The sequence below is a fragment of the Notolabrus celidotus genome, chromosome 5, assembly GCF_009762535.1.
Source record: "Notolabrus celidotus isolate fNotCel1 chromosome 5, fNotCel1.pri, whole genome shotgun sequence".
NCBI lineage: Eukaryota > Metazoa > Chordata > Actinopteri > Labriformes > Labridae > Notolabrus > Notolabrus celidotus.
This window is the reverse complement of record NC_048276.1, coordinates 4,916,615-4,935,227: the sequence shown is the minus strand read 5'-3', so window position 1 is coordinate 4,935,227 and position 18,613 is coordinate 4,916,615. Positions and strand designations below refer to the sequence as shown.

At 40.4% G+C, this 18,613-nt stretch overlaps 2 protein-coding genes across 2 annotated transcripts; both read left to right on the top strand.

The window, feature by feature from the left end:
* Window positions 1–2,829: 2,829 nt before the first annotated feature.
* Window positions 2,830–10,489, top strand: arr3a (arrestin 3a, retinal (X-arrestin)). The gene is made up of 18 exons (XM_034683915.1): window positions 2,830–2,964; window positions 4,706–4,737; window positions 5,554–5,584; window positions 5,694–5,754; window positions 5,854–5,898; window positions 6,619–6,809; window positions 6,931–6,990; window positions 7,099–7,175; window positions 7,419–7,554; window positions 7,667–7,751; window positions 8,197–8,269; window positions 8,346–8,483; window positions 8,624–8,707; window positions 9,429–9,452; window positions 9,561–9,610; window positions 9,731–9,750; window positions 9,868–9,899; window positions 10,004–10,489. Exons 2-16 carry the CDS (start codon window positions 4,730–4,732, stop codon window positions 9,733–9,735), a joined length of 1,068 nt encoding a protein of 355 aa, XP_034539806.1. The 5' UTR covers window positions 2,830–2,964; window positions 4,706–4,729; the 3' UTR covers window positions 9,736–9,750; window positions 9,868–9,899; window positions 10,004–10,489.
* Window positions 10,490–14,152: 3,663 nt separating this feature from the next.
* znrd2 (zinc ribbon domain containing 2) lies at window positions 14,153–17,169 on the top strand. The gene is made up of 4 exons (XM_034684036.1): window positions 14,153–14,278; window positions 14,782–14,933; window positions 15,047–15,131; window positions 15,745–17,169. The coding sequence occupies exons 1-4, from the start codon at window positions 14,263–14,265 to the stop codon at window positions 16,185–16,187; spliced, it is 696 nt and encodes a 231-aa protein (XP_034539927.1). The 5' UTR covers window positions 14,153–14,262; the 3' UTR covers window positions 16,188–17,169.
* The last annotated feature ends 1,444 nt before the right edge of the window (window positions 17,170–18,613 follow it).

Sequence of the window (18,613 nt, the reverse complement as noted above, 5' to 3'; positions counted from 1 at the left end):
TAATACATTCACCTCAGATTCAAACACATCAACAAGCTAAATCATTTTCATGTGAACCTTGTGGATTAAGTGCGGCAAGAGCCTCCAGATCATGATCCAGATCCAGATTCAGATCCCACAGAGACGACCCTATACATCAAAATATACATTTAACCCCAGAACACTAACATATCAGTTAGTAACACCATCACTAACATCGGGTATATTTTACCCAATATAATATACCCGACAAAAAATACTTCACATCAAAATATATCAGTACAACAATATATTGCAAATTGGAGTACTCCTCTTGTATTTCCCAGAATAAAACCTCTCATAAACCCCCCAAAAAGTACCATGGTGGGACCCTATAAAAATGCTCCAAAGTTAGTAAAAAATTAAGGAATCATTAATAATAATTAATGACTCTTTTTTTAATCCCCTTGTTATGTTGCGGGTCAAATTGACCCCTTTTTAAAGTCTATTTTAGGCTATATATGCCTTCCAAACCAGCTAAATGCAGCATAAAAATCTGGGCAGCATGTGACAGAAGAGGTGTCGTGTTAATTTATCAACATCACTTCATAAAAGTAAAATTCAAAATGTAAAATAAAATCATGTAAGTCATGTAAAACTATTGTATTTATATTTAGGGCTTTCAAATGTACATTAAAAAAGTTTTATTAGCGTTAATTTTAAATAAAAACGAGTGAGTTATCCTCTTTGAACCATGATCTGTGAGAATTAAAAAACACCAATGCACTAAATCTTGATTTAAATGGTTAGTAATGGAGTTAAACATTTGATTAAAAAATATGTGTGTATTGGGATTTTTTGGGGTTCTGACACTTTTGGATAAATGAATACGCCCCGGGTCAAATTGACCCAGGAACATTATTGCTGTTCCAGAGAAACGAACATAACAGGAGGGTTAAATAAGCTGGGGACTTGTTCTTTGGGTTACCCATTCCTGGAACACGTGAGCCGTATCCAGTGAACGCACAGTCTCCCTGGATCACTGATAACTGTGGGAGACATAAACAAATGTTTTACTCTCAATCACTAAAGTCTGGTGAAAATCACCCGAACATGTGCTTGCTGAAGGATCCAGGGATGCTAGGAGAGAAACAGGCCTACTTTGGGTGACATCAGAGAGCAGCATGAAGCCACCCAGGGACCCATGCAACTCAGACAGCAGCCACATAATGAAAATCACACAACCACATTCTCATGGGTGAAAATCACCCAACGTTAGTGTTCTAGGGTTTTAAACAGTTTCATGTGACGTTGCTTGCTTCATTGTTTTTGTTGATTTTGTTTATTAATGATGTCTCTGCCCTAACTGGAGGGTCCTCAGGCTTCATAAGTATCTTCTGAGCACAATGTTGCACATTTAATAACCTAACTAATCACATCATTTCTCTTGAACACACATTTGAATGTTCCTTTTTCCTTCTTCCTTTTTCTTCTTCCTTGTCTCATGCTTTGATTTTCCTTTAATCAGCTTTAGAACTGACTTGATGTTACACTGAATAAGGTTTGCCTCTCAATTAACTGTCAAGTGAATATAGCTTTAATTGATTGATTAATCAATTAATGAGAGTTTTACCTGTTTGCAGAAACAACACCCTGCTGGTGCTGTGTTAAAACTTCTTCATGTAGGGAACCTGCATTTCCTGATTCAACTGCATCATTATTAAAAAAGTCTCAATTTAAAACCATTTTATTCCAAAGAGTCTCTTAAATTAATTCTTGCATGTGCTTCTTTTTGCACTTTTCAACTCAGTCACCCGTCCATGTGTCGGTTGCAAAACAGCCTTGATGATCTGCTATGGTAATACACCTAGACAGCTTGACTTAGTTTTAAAATAAAGTTGTCCGGACTTGAACTGTCAACATGAGCTCGTTAAAGTGAACCTGTTGATTTAGGTTTCCCTCTAGGCTCAAAAGTTCAGAGGTCAACCGTTCTTCTAGTGATCGTGCCAGATCTCTGGCACGTTACTGAGACACGGTTGAATAAGACAGCTTACTATTGACGTTGCACTCGATGCTCCAATCATCTGGGCTGTAATGCGACTAGGAGTTCTTAATCTGTTCAGATCAGACGGACTTGAATACTGGGAATCTCCACACTCCTCCACAAATACCTAAAAATATCCAACAGCCTTTAGATTCATCTTAACTTTTTATTCTATAGACTGAAGCAGTGTGTGTCCATCCTAACTCAGAACTCAGGGTTGTTTGTACATCAATGAAAATCTACTTCAAGTGCAAATCAGGAAGTCAAGTTTTGTTGTTTAAAGTCATCTTTTAGAACGAAAATATGAACAACTTTTTCAATTATTAAGATAAATGTAAGTTTGCTACATTTAACCCTTTATGTCTATACATTTTTTAACCCTAAACACTTCAAAAATAAAAAAATCAACATGCACACGTGTTATATGTTTGTGCTGAATACATACACTTGTTCTAAATTGAGGACACTGACCCCTTGTTTTAAAACAGGTGCAGCTCAGAGATAGATCAAGCTAAGAATAGAAACTCTATTATTACAGTCTATTATTAAACCCAAGTTAAACAACATATGAAGCATACTCTGACACAAAGAGCTGAAGGAATCTTCCTAGAAGACCTAAAACTTCCCTCTCGCTTCTGAATGAACTCAAACTTGATTGTTTGGTTTGCGTAGAAGCAGAGAGATTAACCACCTACTACTAGCACAGCCATGTGGTGGCTTGCATGGTTGTATGTCTGTCCCTGTGATTTAGTTTGCTGGTATTATTAAACCCTTTGTAGTCCAAAAAAGCTAACCCCTGATTGCTTAACTGGATTAAGGCGCAGGCAACGACAGCGACAATGAACCAGCTAAGCCTGAATGATGCTTAAAGAGATGCTGCGGGTATATAAAGGGAGATGAACATGTTGGGGAGCGTGCACTCTTCACTCACTCTGACCAAGCTCCTAGACAGCTGACAAGAGGTAAGACTTCTTCATCTTCTTGCAGTGATGGATGGATGAATGGACTGATGGTGGTTGATCTAATGTTAGAATACAGCTGTTGTCAAAATGTTTACTCTCAGGCAGGAGGATGAAGGATTGTAGTGTTTCAAGCTGAGAAATAAAACCACATCAGCTCATACTTCAAGCTAAACAAATGATTAAGTAGCATCTGAAGGGAAAGTGGGATGGTATAAGTCATTGTCTTGTTACACATGCAGTCTCTTTCAGGTTGTTTTACAGCCTTTGCATGAATCAAATCATCTCTTCAACAGATAAATGCACATTTGCTTTACACTTAAGGGTCAAAACACAGCTGCTGTCATCCAAACTTTGAGTCTTTATCACTGACATGAGTTTGCATTGAATCCCTTTTAATAGACCTTGCAGGAAATTAACCCAAATTCTACAATTGCATGCAAATAACATTTTAATCAATGCTACTCATAAAGACCTCTCTGTGGTTTCCTTAAGATGAAATTCTGATGCTCGACAGAAGCTTGAATCAAGAAATGTAACATGAAGTATCCTGTTAGATCAGCTTTCTTATCTTTGTTATCCTTAATTAATTGCATTACATTGTTACTGACTGAACGACAGCAACGTAACATCGAGCTAAGTGTGTAACCATTGATAAAAACAAAGGAGCATTTGGAGGATACTTTGCAATTATTAGCCAATCAGAATTGAGGAGTGGTCTTGAAGTACACATAGGTACCTTGTGCTTAACTCCACATAGTGGGGTTCTGAATCAGAGAGGTCTTCCTTCTAAGAACAGAGCTAAGTGTGTAACCATTGATAAAAAGAAGGAGCATTTGGGGGATATGACACTTCACATCTATTAACCAATCAGAATTGAGGAATGGTCCTAAAGTACACATGTGTACCTTGTGCCTAACTCTGCACAGTGGGTCTTCCTGCAGCAGATGATCTCCATGTATTTACCCACCATAGCAATCTATGTAAACTGGAACACCTAAAAATGGCCGATGAGTCCATATATGGTGCTTCCTTTTTCCAAATCTGGTATGTACAGTTCTTAGAGGGCTCATGATATAACTCAGTCCTATCCTGTTCGACTCTTTAAGGCGTCAAGCTGTGGCAGGAACAGTATAGGACATGATCAATTACGCCCTGACCCAAGGGAACAAAAGGTCTCATTGGGAATAATCTCAAATCTGGTCGTTCAGTAGAGCAAATCTCACTTTGGTCACTTCATTCTAGTTTGAAATCTTCAATGAACATTTATAAAACACTCTCCGAATCATTCCGTAGTAATCCCCATTAAGGAGCTATAACGGGGTACTGTTAGGGCTTAGTGTCTCATTAAAACCAGGAAGACTCCCCCAACTTACTGAATGGGCTTCATCCATCTAATTGTCCTTGAATAGTCAAGCAGCAGTCTTGGCATTGGCGGTAACACTGTGACATAATGGTGAGTGTTTGGGGTGTAAATGCAGCCTGGAGGCTTGGTGTGAAACCCGGCGTCTGCTGGACGAGGGCCAGCGAGGAGATACAGAATAACATATTTGGATCAGGTGTCCTAACGCTGATGATGTAATCTCATCAGGCGGGATTAACCTTGTGATGCCTAAAAAGAAAACATCACCCCTGAGAGCTGGTGGTTGGTGCCAGATCACTTTCTGAGTAAATATCAGCATGTGATGACTTTGTGACCTTTAGTAACCTGAGTGTCTTTTCTTCTTCTTCTTTTCCCAAACAGAACTCCTCTCAAGACTCTCTAAAGATGGCAAAGTAAGTGTTGTTTTGCTTTTGTTCTTTTCTTCATGTTCTCAGAAAGCTGCACAGGAAGTCATCTCCTGCTCCAGTTTGAACATTCAATCTAAGAAACAGAATCAGGTCTTTCTTCTGAAGCATCCACACATCAAAATCAGAGTTATCACAACAGGAAGAACTGATCCTTCCCTGATTATTATTTATTTTTTTAATCTAAAACACCTGCATTTAAAACACTCCCATCTCACTGTCACAGACTTTGACCCTGGGTCAGCCAACTCCTGAATGTGACAAGTACTCTTAAGAGTGTTAATCTAAGGTTTGCAGAGGATTAATCAGTATATGCGTCGGTTCAAACGAGCTCTTAGACAGAAACACAGGTAATAAGCTATTTGGGAACCGTGCCACACACCATTTGTAGCTCCCTCACCTGGGCCAGCCTCTCAATCTGGGCACAATGAGGTAAAGCTGCTCCACTCTTAGCTTTTCCTAACTGGATAAAAGGGAATAAGGGATTACTGGACCTTCTGCTGCTGGCAAACGAACTTACTTCACCTTTACAGCCTAAAACCAATCATTAATTTATCTGGCTAATCCAGACAGTCACTCAGTACCGCGTTCAAAGGATGTGCACCAGTTTACATTCACAAATGGTTTTAGTACTGAACCAGTCCAGAGCCCTGCAGCATATTCAACCTTTCATAAATACGACTTATTGAAATCATATCTTGTTGTCAGGAGAGGTGATTTAATATAAGGGTGGTATAAGATGGAAAATGATTTATAGGAGGCCCAAACAGTCTTAAAGTGTTCCTTCATGTCTTCTTGACGCAGGGTTTTCAAGAAGACCAGCGGAAACGGAGGCGTGAGTCAACATTTCTTTTCTTTTTTTATATCTTTCCATCATATAAAACATTCTCAGAAACAGACTCTCCTAACAAGATCAACTTATTGTCTTCCCTTTTGTCTGACAGGTGACCCTCTACCTGGGGAAGAGAGACTATGTGGACCATGTGAGCAGTGTGGACCAAGTTGGTAAGCTCAATCTTCATAGTGTGTTTGTGTGTGTTTGTGCTGCTGCACGGTCAAGGGGATGAATATGCAATAACAATATCTGCTCTGTTACATTTACAGATGGTGTCGTGAAGCTGGACACGACAGATTTTGCAGACAGGAAAGGTTAGTGACGCTGGGTTCTCATACGATCACATTCTGTTCAGTAGCTTTATTTATAAAGCACCAAATCACAACAAATGTTATCTAAAGACTCTTTCCAAACAGAGCAGATCTAGACCGTACTCTCTGTTCTATTATCAACAAAGACCCAACATCAAGACAGGATGAGATCCAGTCCCATGTTACAGACAGGACTCAGTCTGATCTCATCTTAATCCACCATGAGCAGAGCACTTTGCAGCATTTAGCAAGTTACAGTGGCAAGGACAAACTTCCTTTAACAGGCAGAAACCTCCAGCAGGACCAGACTCATGTTAGACACACATCTGCTGAGACCGTGTTGGAGAGAGGGACAGAGGGAGATGAAGAGAGAGAGATGATAGTAGTAGTTGTAGCAGCTGTAGTCTGGCACGTCCACAGCAGCAACTCAGAGGAACCTACGAGACGAGGGAGCTCAGGGACTCCAGAAAGGTCTATGGTTAGTAGCTCTTCTGAAGAAGAGTCATGTTTGAGAGTAGTCGGCTGGATCTTTTTGCCCGAAGTTCACTCCCTGCCTTCTATCCTTATCCCTCCAGTCCAGACGGTAGCAGTAATGCAATTCTCAGCTAGTTGGATCAGAGCCTGCCTCTGACCCCAGCCCACTTTTAAAATGAGCTGTTTGTAGTTGCTCTCAAGAGGAACCACAATTCCCGTAATCACCTCCCTTCTGTTTTGCGTCGGCAGTCTTCGTGCAGCTGGCATGTGCCTTCCGTTACGGTAGTGATGACCTGGACGTGATGGGCCTGTGCTTCAGGAAGGACATCTGGATCCATCATGTACAGATCTACCCTGAGAACCACAAGCCTACTCTGACCGCCATGCACGAGACCCTGTTGAAGAAGGCTGGGGACAACTCCCACGCTTTCTCTTTCGAGGTACGGACTGAGACCTCGGCTTGTTGGATAACGTGCTGCAGCCTGAGCGCTTTAACTGATTCCTATGTTTGAATACATTCTCCAAGAAACACCTTTCATCCTTCTTGTCTCATCTCTCCAGATTCCCAACAACCTCCCATGCTCGGTCTCTTTGCAGCCTGGACCAGACGACAAGGGGAAGGTAAAGCTCAGTCTGACACCACACCTTCACTATCAAACGTCTCTTCATGTAGCACAGCTATTGTAATCACTGCCAATGTTTACTGTTGTATCTGCTCACCTTTTTAAGGCTTGTGGTGTCGACTTCGAGGTGAAAACTTACCTTGCCAAGGAAAAGTGCAACGCTGATGAGAAGATTGAAAAGAAGTGAGTGTGCCTCTGTTTTCTGTCTGACAGAAAGGATCCCTTTTCTGCTGAAACATGAGTTAGCCTCTATGAACCTCTAATGGTCAGAAAGTGAATGCTTCCCTGTGGGTTTGTTTTACAGAAGGGTAGTAATCGCATGCCTCTTGGGGTACCGCATGGCACGCTACTGGTGCCTTTGTATTTTTTCACCACTGTATTCATTAAACCTGCTCTGTTTCTATCTCCTCCTCTTCTGCTCGACAGAGACACAGCTCGCCTTATCATCCGTAAAGTCCAGTACGCCCCCTCTCAGATTGGCACAGGACCCAAGGCTGATCTCTGCAAAAGCTTCATGATGTCCGACAAGCCTGTTCATCTAGAAGCTTCAATGGATAAAGATGTACAGTGGCAAAGCTTTACTTTTTAGAAAACGCTTTGATCTGCGGATCCTTTATTGATGAATCTGAATTCTGACTCCTCTGTTAACTGTCTTCTTCCTGGTGTCACCACAGCTCTACTTCCACGGCGAAGCAATCGCAATTAAAATCAAAATCAACAACGAGAGCAACAAAACAGTCAAGAAATTCAGAATTACTGGTAGGTCCCTCTGAAAAAGGTGCACCTTGATTAAGATGAAGTATGTCTTTTACTCCTACATGAGATCCTTCTTTGAAATCACGTCTGAAAACATGTTATCAAAAAGCCTTCTTGGATTTCTCCTTGATGCTGTATTTTTTTTTTTTTTTAATGATTTATTTCATTCAATCCTTGTTTTTATTGATCTTACTATTTGTAATTGTTTTAATTGTTTTTATGAGTTTCTCTTGTACTCAGCTGTTGCTTTAAGTTGTTCCTCTTAACTTCTGTATATCTTGCTCGTTCAATCCTTCACCCTGTCCTGCTTTTTTCATTATTGTTGGGTTATTTTTATGATGTATAGCGCTTTGTAACGTCTGTTTTGATAAGTGCTATATAAATAAACTTTATTAATGTTATTACATTACTGGGAACAAACATTTATCTGAATCTCCTCCTCTTTCAGTGGACCAAACCACAGACATCGTCCTCTACTCAGCAGACAAATACACCAAGCAAGTTTTCCTCCAAGAGTTCGGGTGAGTAGACAGAAGAGTGGCACTTATAAACACTTAAGCACAGAGCGATATTTAAAGGTTTGTGTGTCCTCCACAGAGAAACAGTGGAGCCCAACAGCACCTATGAGAACACTCTGTCCATCACTCCCCGGCTCACTGAAAACAAGGAGAAGAGAGGGCTGGCACTGGACGGACGACTGAAGGATGAGGACACCAACTTGGCCTCTACCACTATGTAAGTTTCATATTAACTTCATTTGGTTATTTTGTTTATCTCAGCACATTAGTTGTATTCATTGTTTGTGTGCATGCTGCTCCATGTCATATGATAGTTACAGAGTGTAACCTCAAGATGTCTGTGAATCTACTCTGCAGGCTGCGAACGGGTTTGGAAAAAGAAGTGTTGGGAATCCTGGTTTCCTACAAGATCAAAATTAACCTCATGGTCGCCGGAGGAGGGTGAGTGACTGCCTCATGTTGAACTGAAAATTTAACTTAAGAATAATTACAATGGGGGCGCAATTGGCCAAGCAGTTTAGGGGTTTAAGTTAAATATATAAAGGCTATAGTCCTTGGGTTTGACTCACGGCCATTTACGTCTTCCCCCGCTCTCTGCTCCCCACATTTCCTGTCTCTCTTCAGCTGTCTTATCAATACAGGCGAAAATGTCCCAATAATATAACTTACTTACTTAACTACTTATACATGTACCAGACAAAATCATTAAGAGATACAAGGGTCCGCTGTGCCACCAGGGGGCGCCAAAAGTGACACAAAATATACTTCCTCATGGTAGCTTTAAATACTGTGCAAGAATTTAGATACTTTAAATTAACAGTAATATTTTCTTTTTGAGCATTTGCCTTTATCATAAGGGATAGACAGAGTACAATTGTCTTACAGCTAATATAACTTATAATATAATAATAATAATAATAATAATAATAATAATAATAATAATAATAATAATAATAATAAAAATAAAATAATAAAATAATAAAATAATAATAATGATAATGATAATAATAATGATAATAATGATAATAATAAAAATTATTTAAAAAATACATAAATAGCTAAATAAATAATAACAATTAAAAATTATATATATATATATATATTTAAATAATACAAACAATAATAATAACAAATTTATAACATCTTCCTTTTCTTCATGCAGCCTGCTTGGTGGCCTCACTGCCAGGTGAGTGGACTTTAATTGTAATCCAATATCTCATCTATGCAACCCACCTGCAATGATTATCACCAATCACTTGTGATCTTCTGATTGGTTGGTTTGTTTCCTCCTCAGTGATGTCACAGTGGAGCTGCCGTTGAGTCTCATGCACCCCAAACCAGAAGGTATGTTTGTCACCTGTCCACTTCCTGTACACTGATACCAGAGTACCTCACAGTTTATATGCTGGTTCTCATTCTCTTGTTTTCTCACCTTCACTTCAATCCACCTCTGAAACTGAGCAGAGTAAAGAAAAAACATCAGCGTGAGTACTAAATCACTTCATCAATCATATTCCCATATTTTTTAAAGACATTTCAAACCTTCTTCTGTGTTTATTGTTCCAGTTTTATTAAGCTCAGGCTTTTTGTTTTCCCTACAGTGTCTTAAAGGAAAACTCCCCCCATAGTCGAGGTAAGGTTTAAACCCTGCAGAGTGCAGTTTCAATGTGTGCACAAATCATAGAAAATCATAATAAACATGGATTTATTTCAACTCCATACTTCACTTTCCTTCAGAGAGGATGTTACCCCGGAGGATGAACAGAAACATAAAGGACGACAGAAAGACAACGAGTGTAAAAGACACCAAACAAAGAGGAGGAGGAAGACGGATGCAGACGAAGTAATGAAACTCTATAAAACAAGCAAATAAAGACAAACACTTCACAAGGATACAAGATGTAATCAAACGTATCACCAGACCCCAAACAGATTGTGTTGTTCATGTTTCTTCTGTGTGTATTTATCGTCATGTAGCCGTAGAGGGAGGACTTCAATTCCAACGTAGAGGGGAACCAAAGACTTTAGTAGAGTTACACAAATAAAGTATTTTTCATTAAACTGCAGATGAGCGGGGGGAAGATAGGAAATCAGTATGAAGACCATAAAAACCACTGTGCTTTGGATTACAGTGATACTCTCATATCGTTTTGATGTTTTTTCTTCTGTGAAATGTACCAGATTATGTTTTTGACGTGAAGTCAGATAAAGTCAAAACAATAAATAAAAATGAAAACTGAATCATGAGTTTGTGGTTTGTTTTTTATTACAGATCTGAAGTTTCAGAAGTTGATATTTAGACTATATTATACTATATGCCCTTTGTCACCGGTTCTGTTCATAACTTTTATGGACAGAATTTCTAGGCGCAGCCAAGTGGCGGGGGGTTTCCGGTTCGGTGGCCTTGGGATTCCGTCTCTGCTCTTTGTAGATGATGTCGTCCTATTGGCTCCATCGAGCGGTGACCTCCAGCTCGTGCTGGGACGGTTTGCAGCTGAGTGTGAAGCAGCGGGGATGGGGATCAGCACCTCCAAGTCTGAGTCCATGGTGCTCATACGGAAAAGGGTGGCCTGCCCTCTCCGGGTCGGAGGGGAGTCTTTGCCCCAGGCGGAGGAGTTCAAGTATCTCGGGGTCTTGTTCACGAGTGAGGGGAAAAGGGAGCGGGAGATTGACAGACGGATCGGGGCGGCGTCTGCAGTGATGCGGGCGCTGTACCGGTCTGTCGTGGTGAAGAGAGAGCTGAGCCAGAAGGCAAAGCTCTCAATTTACCGGTCAATCTACGTTCCGACCCTCACCTATGGTCACAAGCTGTGGGTAGTGACTGAAAGAACGAGATCGCGAATACAAGCGGCCGAAATGAGCTTTCTCCGCAGGGTGGCTGGGCTCAGCCTTAGAGAGAGGGTCAGGAGCTCAGACATCCGGGAGAGGCTCAAAGTAGAGCCGCTGCTCCTCCGGATCGAGAGGAGCCAGATGAGGTGGTTCGGGCATCTGGTTAGGATGCCTCCCGGGCGTCTCCCTGGGGAGGTGTTTCGGGCATGTCCGACTGGGAGGAGGCCACGGGGAAGGCCCAGGACACGCTGGCGAGACTATGTCTCTCAGCTGGCCTTGGAGCGCCTCGGTATCCTCCCAGAAGAGCTGGTGGAAGTGGCCGGGGAGAGGAGTGTCTGGGCTTCCCTGCTGAGACTGCTGCCCCCGCGACCCGGACCCGGATAAGCGGAAGAAGATGGATGGATGGATGGATGGATATACTATATTTTTCTCTGTGCAACTACAAAGAAATCTGCTTTTAGTAGTCTGTTTTCCTTTTACAGTTGATGCTGTAAGGAAGTTTTTATGAGGGCGCAGATAAGAAGCCTTTGAGTGATGATGACATCAGATGCACAGCAATATATAAATTAAAAGGCATGATAAGACTTATTAATCAACTTGCTAATCTTATATGTTCTTTAGACTGATGCAGGTATAGTTAGACATCTAAATAAATACCATACCATGTTCTCATTGCTTGAAAAAGGCCTGGGTTTAAAGCTCCTGTGATAAACATGTCCATTTCAGCACTCCCTGTGAGTGTAGCAGTCCCTTACATTTCTTTGTTGGTTTCTTGTGTACTTGTGTAAGTATTTAAGTTTAATCCTGCTGTCTTTGAACAGTTAAATGTATCATTCACTGACAATCTGTACAATGTAGAAAGCTGCTGATCTTCTCATCCAACATCGATCCCGCTTCAATTACTTCATACATTAAAATAACTTGGAGGAAGAGTCCATTACCATGCAAGTCTTTTTTGCTTTTAGTCATGGAGAGGCATCAAATTTCATTCCAGTCTGTTTGATATCAAGCTCACATTTCCTCACAGTAGATTTACATTATTTCACTGTTTTCTATTTACCTATCAAGATAAATAAAGGCCCAGCCGACACGTTTATAAGACACACCAAACACTGATCTGATACTAAATGTTATCTTTTATTAAGATGAATAACATACTAAATGAGCCATCTATATTAAATCACAAGCTAAAGTATAGTTTAAATGAGTGTGTTACAGGCGGAGTGGATGAGCTAACAACCACAGAAAGAAAGAAGCAGAGGCTTTAAGCAAAAAATGAAATACTGAGTATTGTTCCCCTCAAAACTGTACCTAAATATTATGTAAATATACTTATTTGACCATAAACTCCAGAATGACCTCCCTGCTGAAATCAGGTGTGCTACATCTGTTTCTAATTTTAAACCATTTCTTTCTTTCTTTTTTAAAAAGGCTTTTATAACAGTGTAAATACGTTGTTCTGCTTTTCAATTGTTTTTCTTTCAATATATTTTTCTTGTTTTTTGTGAAGCACTTTGAAACTTTGTCTAGAAAAATGTTGTATTAAAAAAAAAGATTATTAATACTGTATTATTTGTATTTACTTTTTCCTGTAGTCATTTTTGTCAAGCTTTATTTCCTTTTTCTTTTTTTAAATGACCAGTTTAAACCTGCTAGGGGAGGAGTGATAATGATGTTCATCAGGCAGGTTAACATATGCATGATGATCACAAAGAAATAGTTAATACCTGTGGTGGTTTTAATGACAGTATGTCAGACTGTAGTGAGATTTAGTCATTTATCTTCTTTTAAATCACAGCTGAAAACACTTTTTTATCGAAAGGCCTTCCTGTGATATTGTTTTATCCAAGATGCTACATTTATTTTTAATCTATTTTTTATTCACTCATCGTTTTATTGTTTTACTGATTTTATTTGTTTTACTGATTTTAATTGTTTTATTGTTTTAACTGCTTTTAGTAGTTTCTCTTTTGGTTTTTCTGCTTAAATTGTCTTGCCAGCCCATATACCCTTTGTTCTCTTTATTGTGGGTTTTTATGATGTTAAGCACTTTGTAACATCTGTTTTGATAAGTGCTTTATAAATAAACTTTATTATTATTATTATTATTATTATATTATTAGTATTATTATTTAGACCTGGTTGTAGTAATGGAACATTATACATTGATGTGATGCATAACAGTAACAAAACAAGACATAAGTAGTTATGATTTTATAAAGAATTGAATGAAGATTTTTCTTGACTGAGAACAAATACATACCCCTTATGTCTTTTAATCTACATTTATAATGAAACTGGAATTTTCATCTTTTGTTTTTTTTTTACTTAGCTTGAGTTTTGAAATCTTTCATCAGCTATTTTATATATTGTGAGCAGTAGCACGGAAATAAAGTGGACACAGACCAAACTGTAATGTGCAGAAGAGATATGTGATGATTATCTCAGAAAATATAGTGAATATAGTCAACTGAGGCGCAACTAACAAGCTACTGTTTTCGCTGTTAGTTAACTCCATTCGATCTGCAGAGTCCCTCTCTACCTTCAAAAGACAGCTAAAGACCCAGCTCTTTAGGAAGCACTATGCACTTAGCTAGACTGTTCTCCACTGTCGTCCCCAGTGGCAGATCATGTCTTCCAGCTACAGTTGACTCTCACTGTCCTGCTCTACTCTGGAAATCTGTGTTCAGCTCTTCAGTGACCCAGCACTTGGTACTTTGGTCAGTATTGTGGTGATGTTAATTGTTGATGATGATAATGGAAGGTCTTAAATGGTTTGATTGCTTCATTGCAGATGTTCCTTATTTAAAAAAAATAAATAAAAAATCCTTACTTACTTTTGTGCATTGCCTTTACACTGCTTGGCAGACTTGAAGCACTTTGTTACTCTTACTGATCTTGTTTCCTCTTGTCTAGATCTTTGCTTGTGTTGTTCTTGTTCTCGTATGTACGTCGCTTTGGATAAAAGCGTCTGCTAAATGACAAAAAAATTACATTGTAACATTATTAGTCACTGAAACTGACTACTTCCTGGAGACCACCATAGGGGGTCAGTATTGTGTCTTTCGAGGCTGACGACTGCCGTAAAACCTCCGAAGAAGAAGAAAAACATGACGCCAGTAGACGGCGATTGCGTCATCACGTAAAACGTGCAGCACAGAAGCAACATGGCTCTGAATGGAGGTCTGTAAACTTTTGAGTTTATAAACAAGCTAACTTTGACATTCCTCCCTCTAACCTGTGTTATTGTTGGATAAATATTTTCCTGCACTCTTTGTTAATAATTTAAATGTTTATTTTTAAACTCACTGCGTTTTATTTTAACCCTTTCACGGATATCCTCATCGGACGTTAGCCCGGTCGATCTGCTAGCTTAGCTTCTCATCAGTGTGTAGCAGCTCTGCGGCAATAACAGCACGGTCTAAAACAACACACTGACTATCATTTAACCTCATATAATGACTCATTAACACAAACAACATGTTATATTTACATTATATTAACTACAGACACTCTGGGGTCAGTGAGAGCTAACACTCAAACACGTCAGAGCAGAGCATATCTATTACTATGAGTGACAGCTCAGCTGAAGCTCTGCCTGCTGTGATCATACATGTGCAGGACTGAGTCTTTTTAAAGGGTAAATACAATCTTTTAAAATCATGTCTTTTTCTCTGATCCCCCAGATGACGAGGACTTTGAGTGGGAGCCTCCAACAGAGGCAGAGATGAAGGTGATCCAGGCTCGCAGAGAGCGACAAGACAGAATCAGTAAGCTGATGGGAGGCTACCTGCTCCAGGGATACAAGATGCTGGGAGACTGCTGTGATGTGTGTGGGGTGAGTGCAATTGGTTGTTTACATCTTGTTATTGTGATGGTGGAGCACCTTGAGATTCAAAGGAAGGTGGTGTAGGTGTCATTTGTGTCTAAAACAGGTGTTTGTGTTTGCAGACAATTCTTCTTCTGGACAGACAGCAGAAGATCTACTGTGTCTCATGTCAGGAGCTGGACTCTGATGTTGATAAGGACAACCCAGGTACACACAACTAATAATAATAATTATAATAATTTTATTTATAGAGCACTTTTCAAAACTGAGTTACAAAGTGCTTCACATGGGCATCAAAATAAAACAGCCAGTTAATAAAAGCACACAAGTCAAGATAAAGAAATAAAACATGTTTTACAAGACATAAAATTCCCCTAAAAGAACTCGACAGGAATAAAAATATTTAAAAATATATTTCTTGGGGTGCTGGTGGCCTAGCTGTCTAAGCTCCCCACATACAGAGGCTATAGTCCTCATCGCAGAGGTTGCCGGTTCAACTCCCAGCCGCGACCATGCCCTGCATATCTTGAGACGGTTAAAATTAAAATCTGGGAAGGCTCTGCAATAAAAGTATGTTTTAAGAAGGGATTTAAAAGAGCTCTGACTCAGCAGACCTGATCTCCGTGGACAGATTATTCCAGAGTAACTAACAAGACTCTTAAAATTACCAGCTGTCTCATCTCATTTGTCTTCTTAAATCTTCGCATATTCAAATATTTAATCTCTGACTTAAATCCTGCATTTCTTCTGTTCTTGATAAAAGCTGTGTGCACATTTTTCTTCTTTTTCCCATGTCTCCTGTTTTCTCTGCTCCTTTCAGCTCTGAATGCACAGGCAGCATTGTCTCAAGTGAGGGAAAGACAACTTGCATCCCAGTCCCCCACACCGTCCCAGACTCCTGCCCTCAATGGAGGCACCACCACCAGCAGCAGCAGCAGTCAGGCAAGTGTAACAGTCCCCAGACCGGAGCACTGCGAGGGGGCTGCTGCTGGAGGAAGAAACACCCTGCCTCCAGCGGCCGTTCCTGCTCCTGCACCTCCTGCCCCCGCCACATCCCTGGCACCTGCTCGTCCTCCAGTTGTGGCACCGATCGCTGCTGCCCAACCCGTGCTGCAAGAAGCGGAGGAAGCTGTTCTAACCAAACTCCGCTGGGCCACGAACCAGCTACAGAGTTCGGCCTCCCTGGAGGCGAGCATTCAGCTCTGCACCCTCATCGCCAGCTGTGCCAGCTCACTGCGCAGCCTCAAGGAACTCAGCCAGTAGCCCTCATGGTGACGATTGAAACCATGAATTAACAGGAACACTGTTTCAACTTGCCTCTGTCCTGGAGCACTGACTCTTGTTCGCTGCTTTGCGGCACTTCTCTTTGACTGAATCCATAATTAGAGCTGAATTCAAATTGGTCAAGAATTGCACTTGAACTAGGATTAAAATGTCAAACTTGCTCTCATTGCTCTTCAGTTAACAGACTTTTACGGCTGGCAGAAATATGATGTTATATGGTTTTGTATGTTTAGGTTCCAATGTGTCGACATTTGACTGTTTATTATTCATGCATACGTATAAGAACAGAACATTACAAACGCTTCTTCATCATCTACATTGATTTATGATCATCTGGCTGATTAAACCTTTTAGAATGAGACTATTTAACAGTAAAAGACTGCTAACATAGGTGATTGCCTTCGTATGATTCAAATCATCTTCAAATTTAAATCTGGGAATCAACAAAATCTATTTCTCTGTAGAAATTAAAGCACTGTGTTTAATTTGAAAACCACAAGAAACCCAGTCTACACATGCCCTCTAAATGTGTCTGCATAACATACAACATACTACTAACTGCAAGTCGCTTGCCAAGACTGTGTGATACTGAACCCACCCATCATCTGACCGAGTGATAGAAAGACTCACTGTGTGCTTTCAGCTCTGAGGTTTGTGGTGAATACATAATGGTTGTGCTGATAATCGACTTGATTCAGTGACAAACAGATTCTAGTGTTGGACTCGCTCTGCTTCACTCAGCAACCCATCCTAAGCTAATAAACCTGATCCTCATATTATGTTAAAGGGTGTTAGAGACGGTGGTTTTTAAGGCTGTTAGTTTGAGGAAAGCTTTGCCTGCAGTATTTTTCTTTCCACTAGAGGGCACCAAATGCAGATGCCATAAAGTATGTTAACTGAGAAATCGCTGTATTTAAAAAAAGGACATTTTTGAGGACCAATAAAAATGTAGTAAATTGTGCTCTGTGGACGTTTACATCTTCATCACAAAGAATCAAACTGACGCGTGTATTTAAAGGTGACATCATGCAAAATGGACTTTTTAATGGTTCTCTACCTGAAATATGTGTCCCTGTCTACAAACCCCTCAAATGAAAAAAAGCTTGGAGCTTGTTCAGCCCATAGACTGTATAAAATACAACTCAACCCCTCCTCCGTTTTTCAGTCCCTGCACACACGTGTGCTAACAAGGAGCTTAGGAGGGAGGCATGCTAGTTGTAGGCTGTCTTAATAAACACAAAGGTCGGTTTGACTCCCCACGTCTGCAGATTTGAAGATCTAGTGGATGATTTTTATTTGTCATGAAAAAGTGCTAGCGCTAGTTAGCATAGCCACATCACTACATGTTCGTAGCTGTGTACTAAGACACACGTCGACATACTGACAAATAAAACAACAAGAAACACTAAATCTGTGACCAATGGTTCAGAAAGGTCCTGCTGCAGGCGCCTCTCAGTCAGGATCAGATTCAGAGGGTTAAAGGAACACGGGTCTGTGAGCAGCCGTGTATATTCAGCCAACATGTAAACATCAAGCGTGCCGGATACGGCCCTGGTGGTGAAGCTTCCAGCAAAATGTCTGCCCCCTGGTGGCTGGCTGCAGTATAGGTAAAAAAATCTGTCTCCCCCATTCATTTGAATTGGGGAGCAGTCAAACTTTAAAAAATAAATACATGTGGTACGAATGTTTTTCACATCCGTATGCTGTGGTGATATGTAGTTATTATTTGACTTTTTTTTTTTCAAGGCCTCTTTTTCCTGAAAAGTTTCTTTTTCATTAGTTATTAGAGGTTAAAAAACGGGGTTTTACTTCCTGGTTTCCTTTGATTCACAGCCCCCGTAGAGGGAAACTTCAAATGACACACAGCGTCTTGTGACGCTACGCTGTAGGGCGGAGCTTATTACAGTGGCTTCCCAGGCTCTGGCTGCACAATGGCTGCGCCCAGGAGCGGGATAATTTGGCTTCAGAACCGTACAAAGGAAAGAGGCGGAGCAGTGCTGTCCATTTTATTTACAGTCTATGACCAAGACACACGTTGACATACTGACAAATAAAACAACAAGAAACACTAAATCTGTGACCAATGGTTCAGAAAGGTCCTGCTGCAGGCGCCTCTCCATCAGGATCAGATTCTGGATCAGATTCAGAGGGTTGAAGTAACGCGGGTCTGTGAGCAGCCGTGTATATTCAGCCAACATGTAAACATTAGATCAACGTGCCGGAGAGCCGAGGGGCTATCCACTTCCTGAGGGGGCGTGGTCAGAGAGCTCATTCTCATTTAAAGGCACAGACACAGAAAACAGCCTGTTCTGAGCAGGGCTGAAAAAGAGGAGTTTACAGGCAGACCAAAATCTGATTTCAAAGTGTTTTGAACAATAAACTTTAAAGACATGTTTTGGGGACCT

Bases quoted from the DNA above. Each gene is read 5' to 3' on its own strand.
- znrd2 (XM_034684036.1), top strand. The intron at 14,934-15,046 runs GTGAGTGCAATT...TTGTGTTTGCAG, and splicing joins ACTGCTGTGATGTGTGTGGG to ACAATTCTTCTTCTGGACAG. The intron at 15,132-15,744 runs GTACACACAACT...TGCTCCTTTCAG, and splicing joins TGTTGATAAGGACAACCCAG to CTCTGAATGCACAGGCAGCA.
- arr3a (XM_034683915.1), top strand. The intron at 6,810-6,930 runs GTACGGACTGAG...TCATCTCTCCAG, and splicing joins CCCACGCTTTCTCTTTCGAG to ATTCCCAACAACCTCCCATG. The intron at 6,991-7,098 runs GTAAAGCTCAGT...CACCTTTTTAAG, and splicing joins GACCAGACGACAAGGGGAAG to GCTTGTGGTGTCGACTTCGA.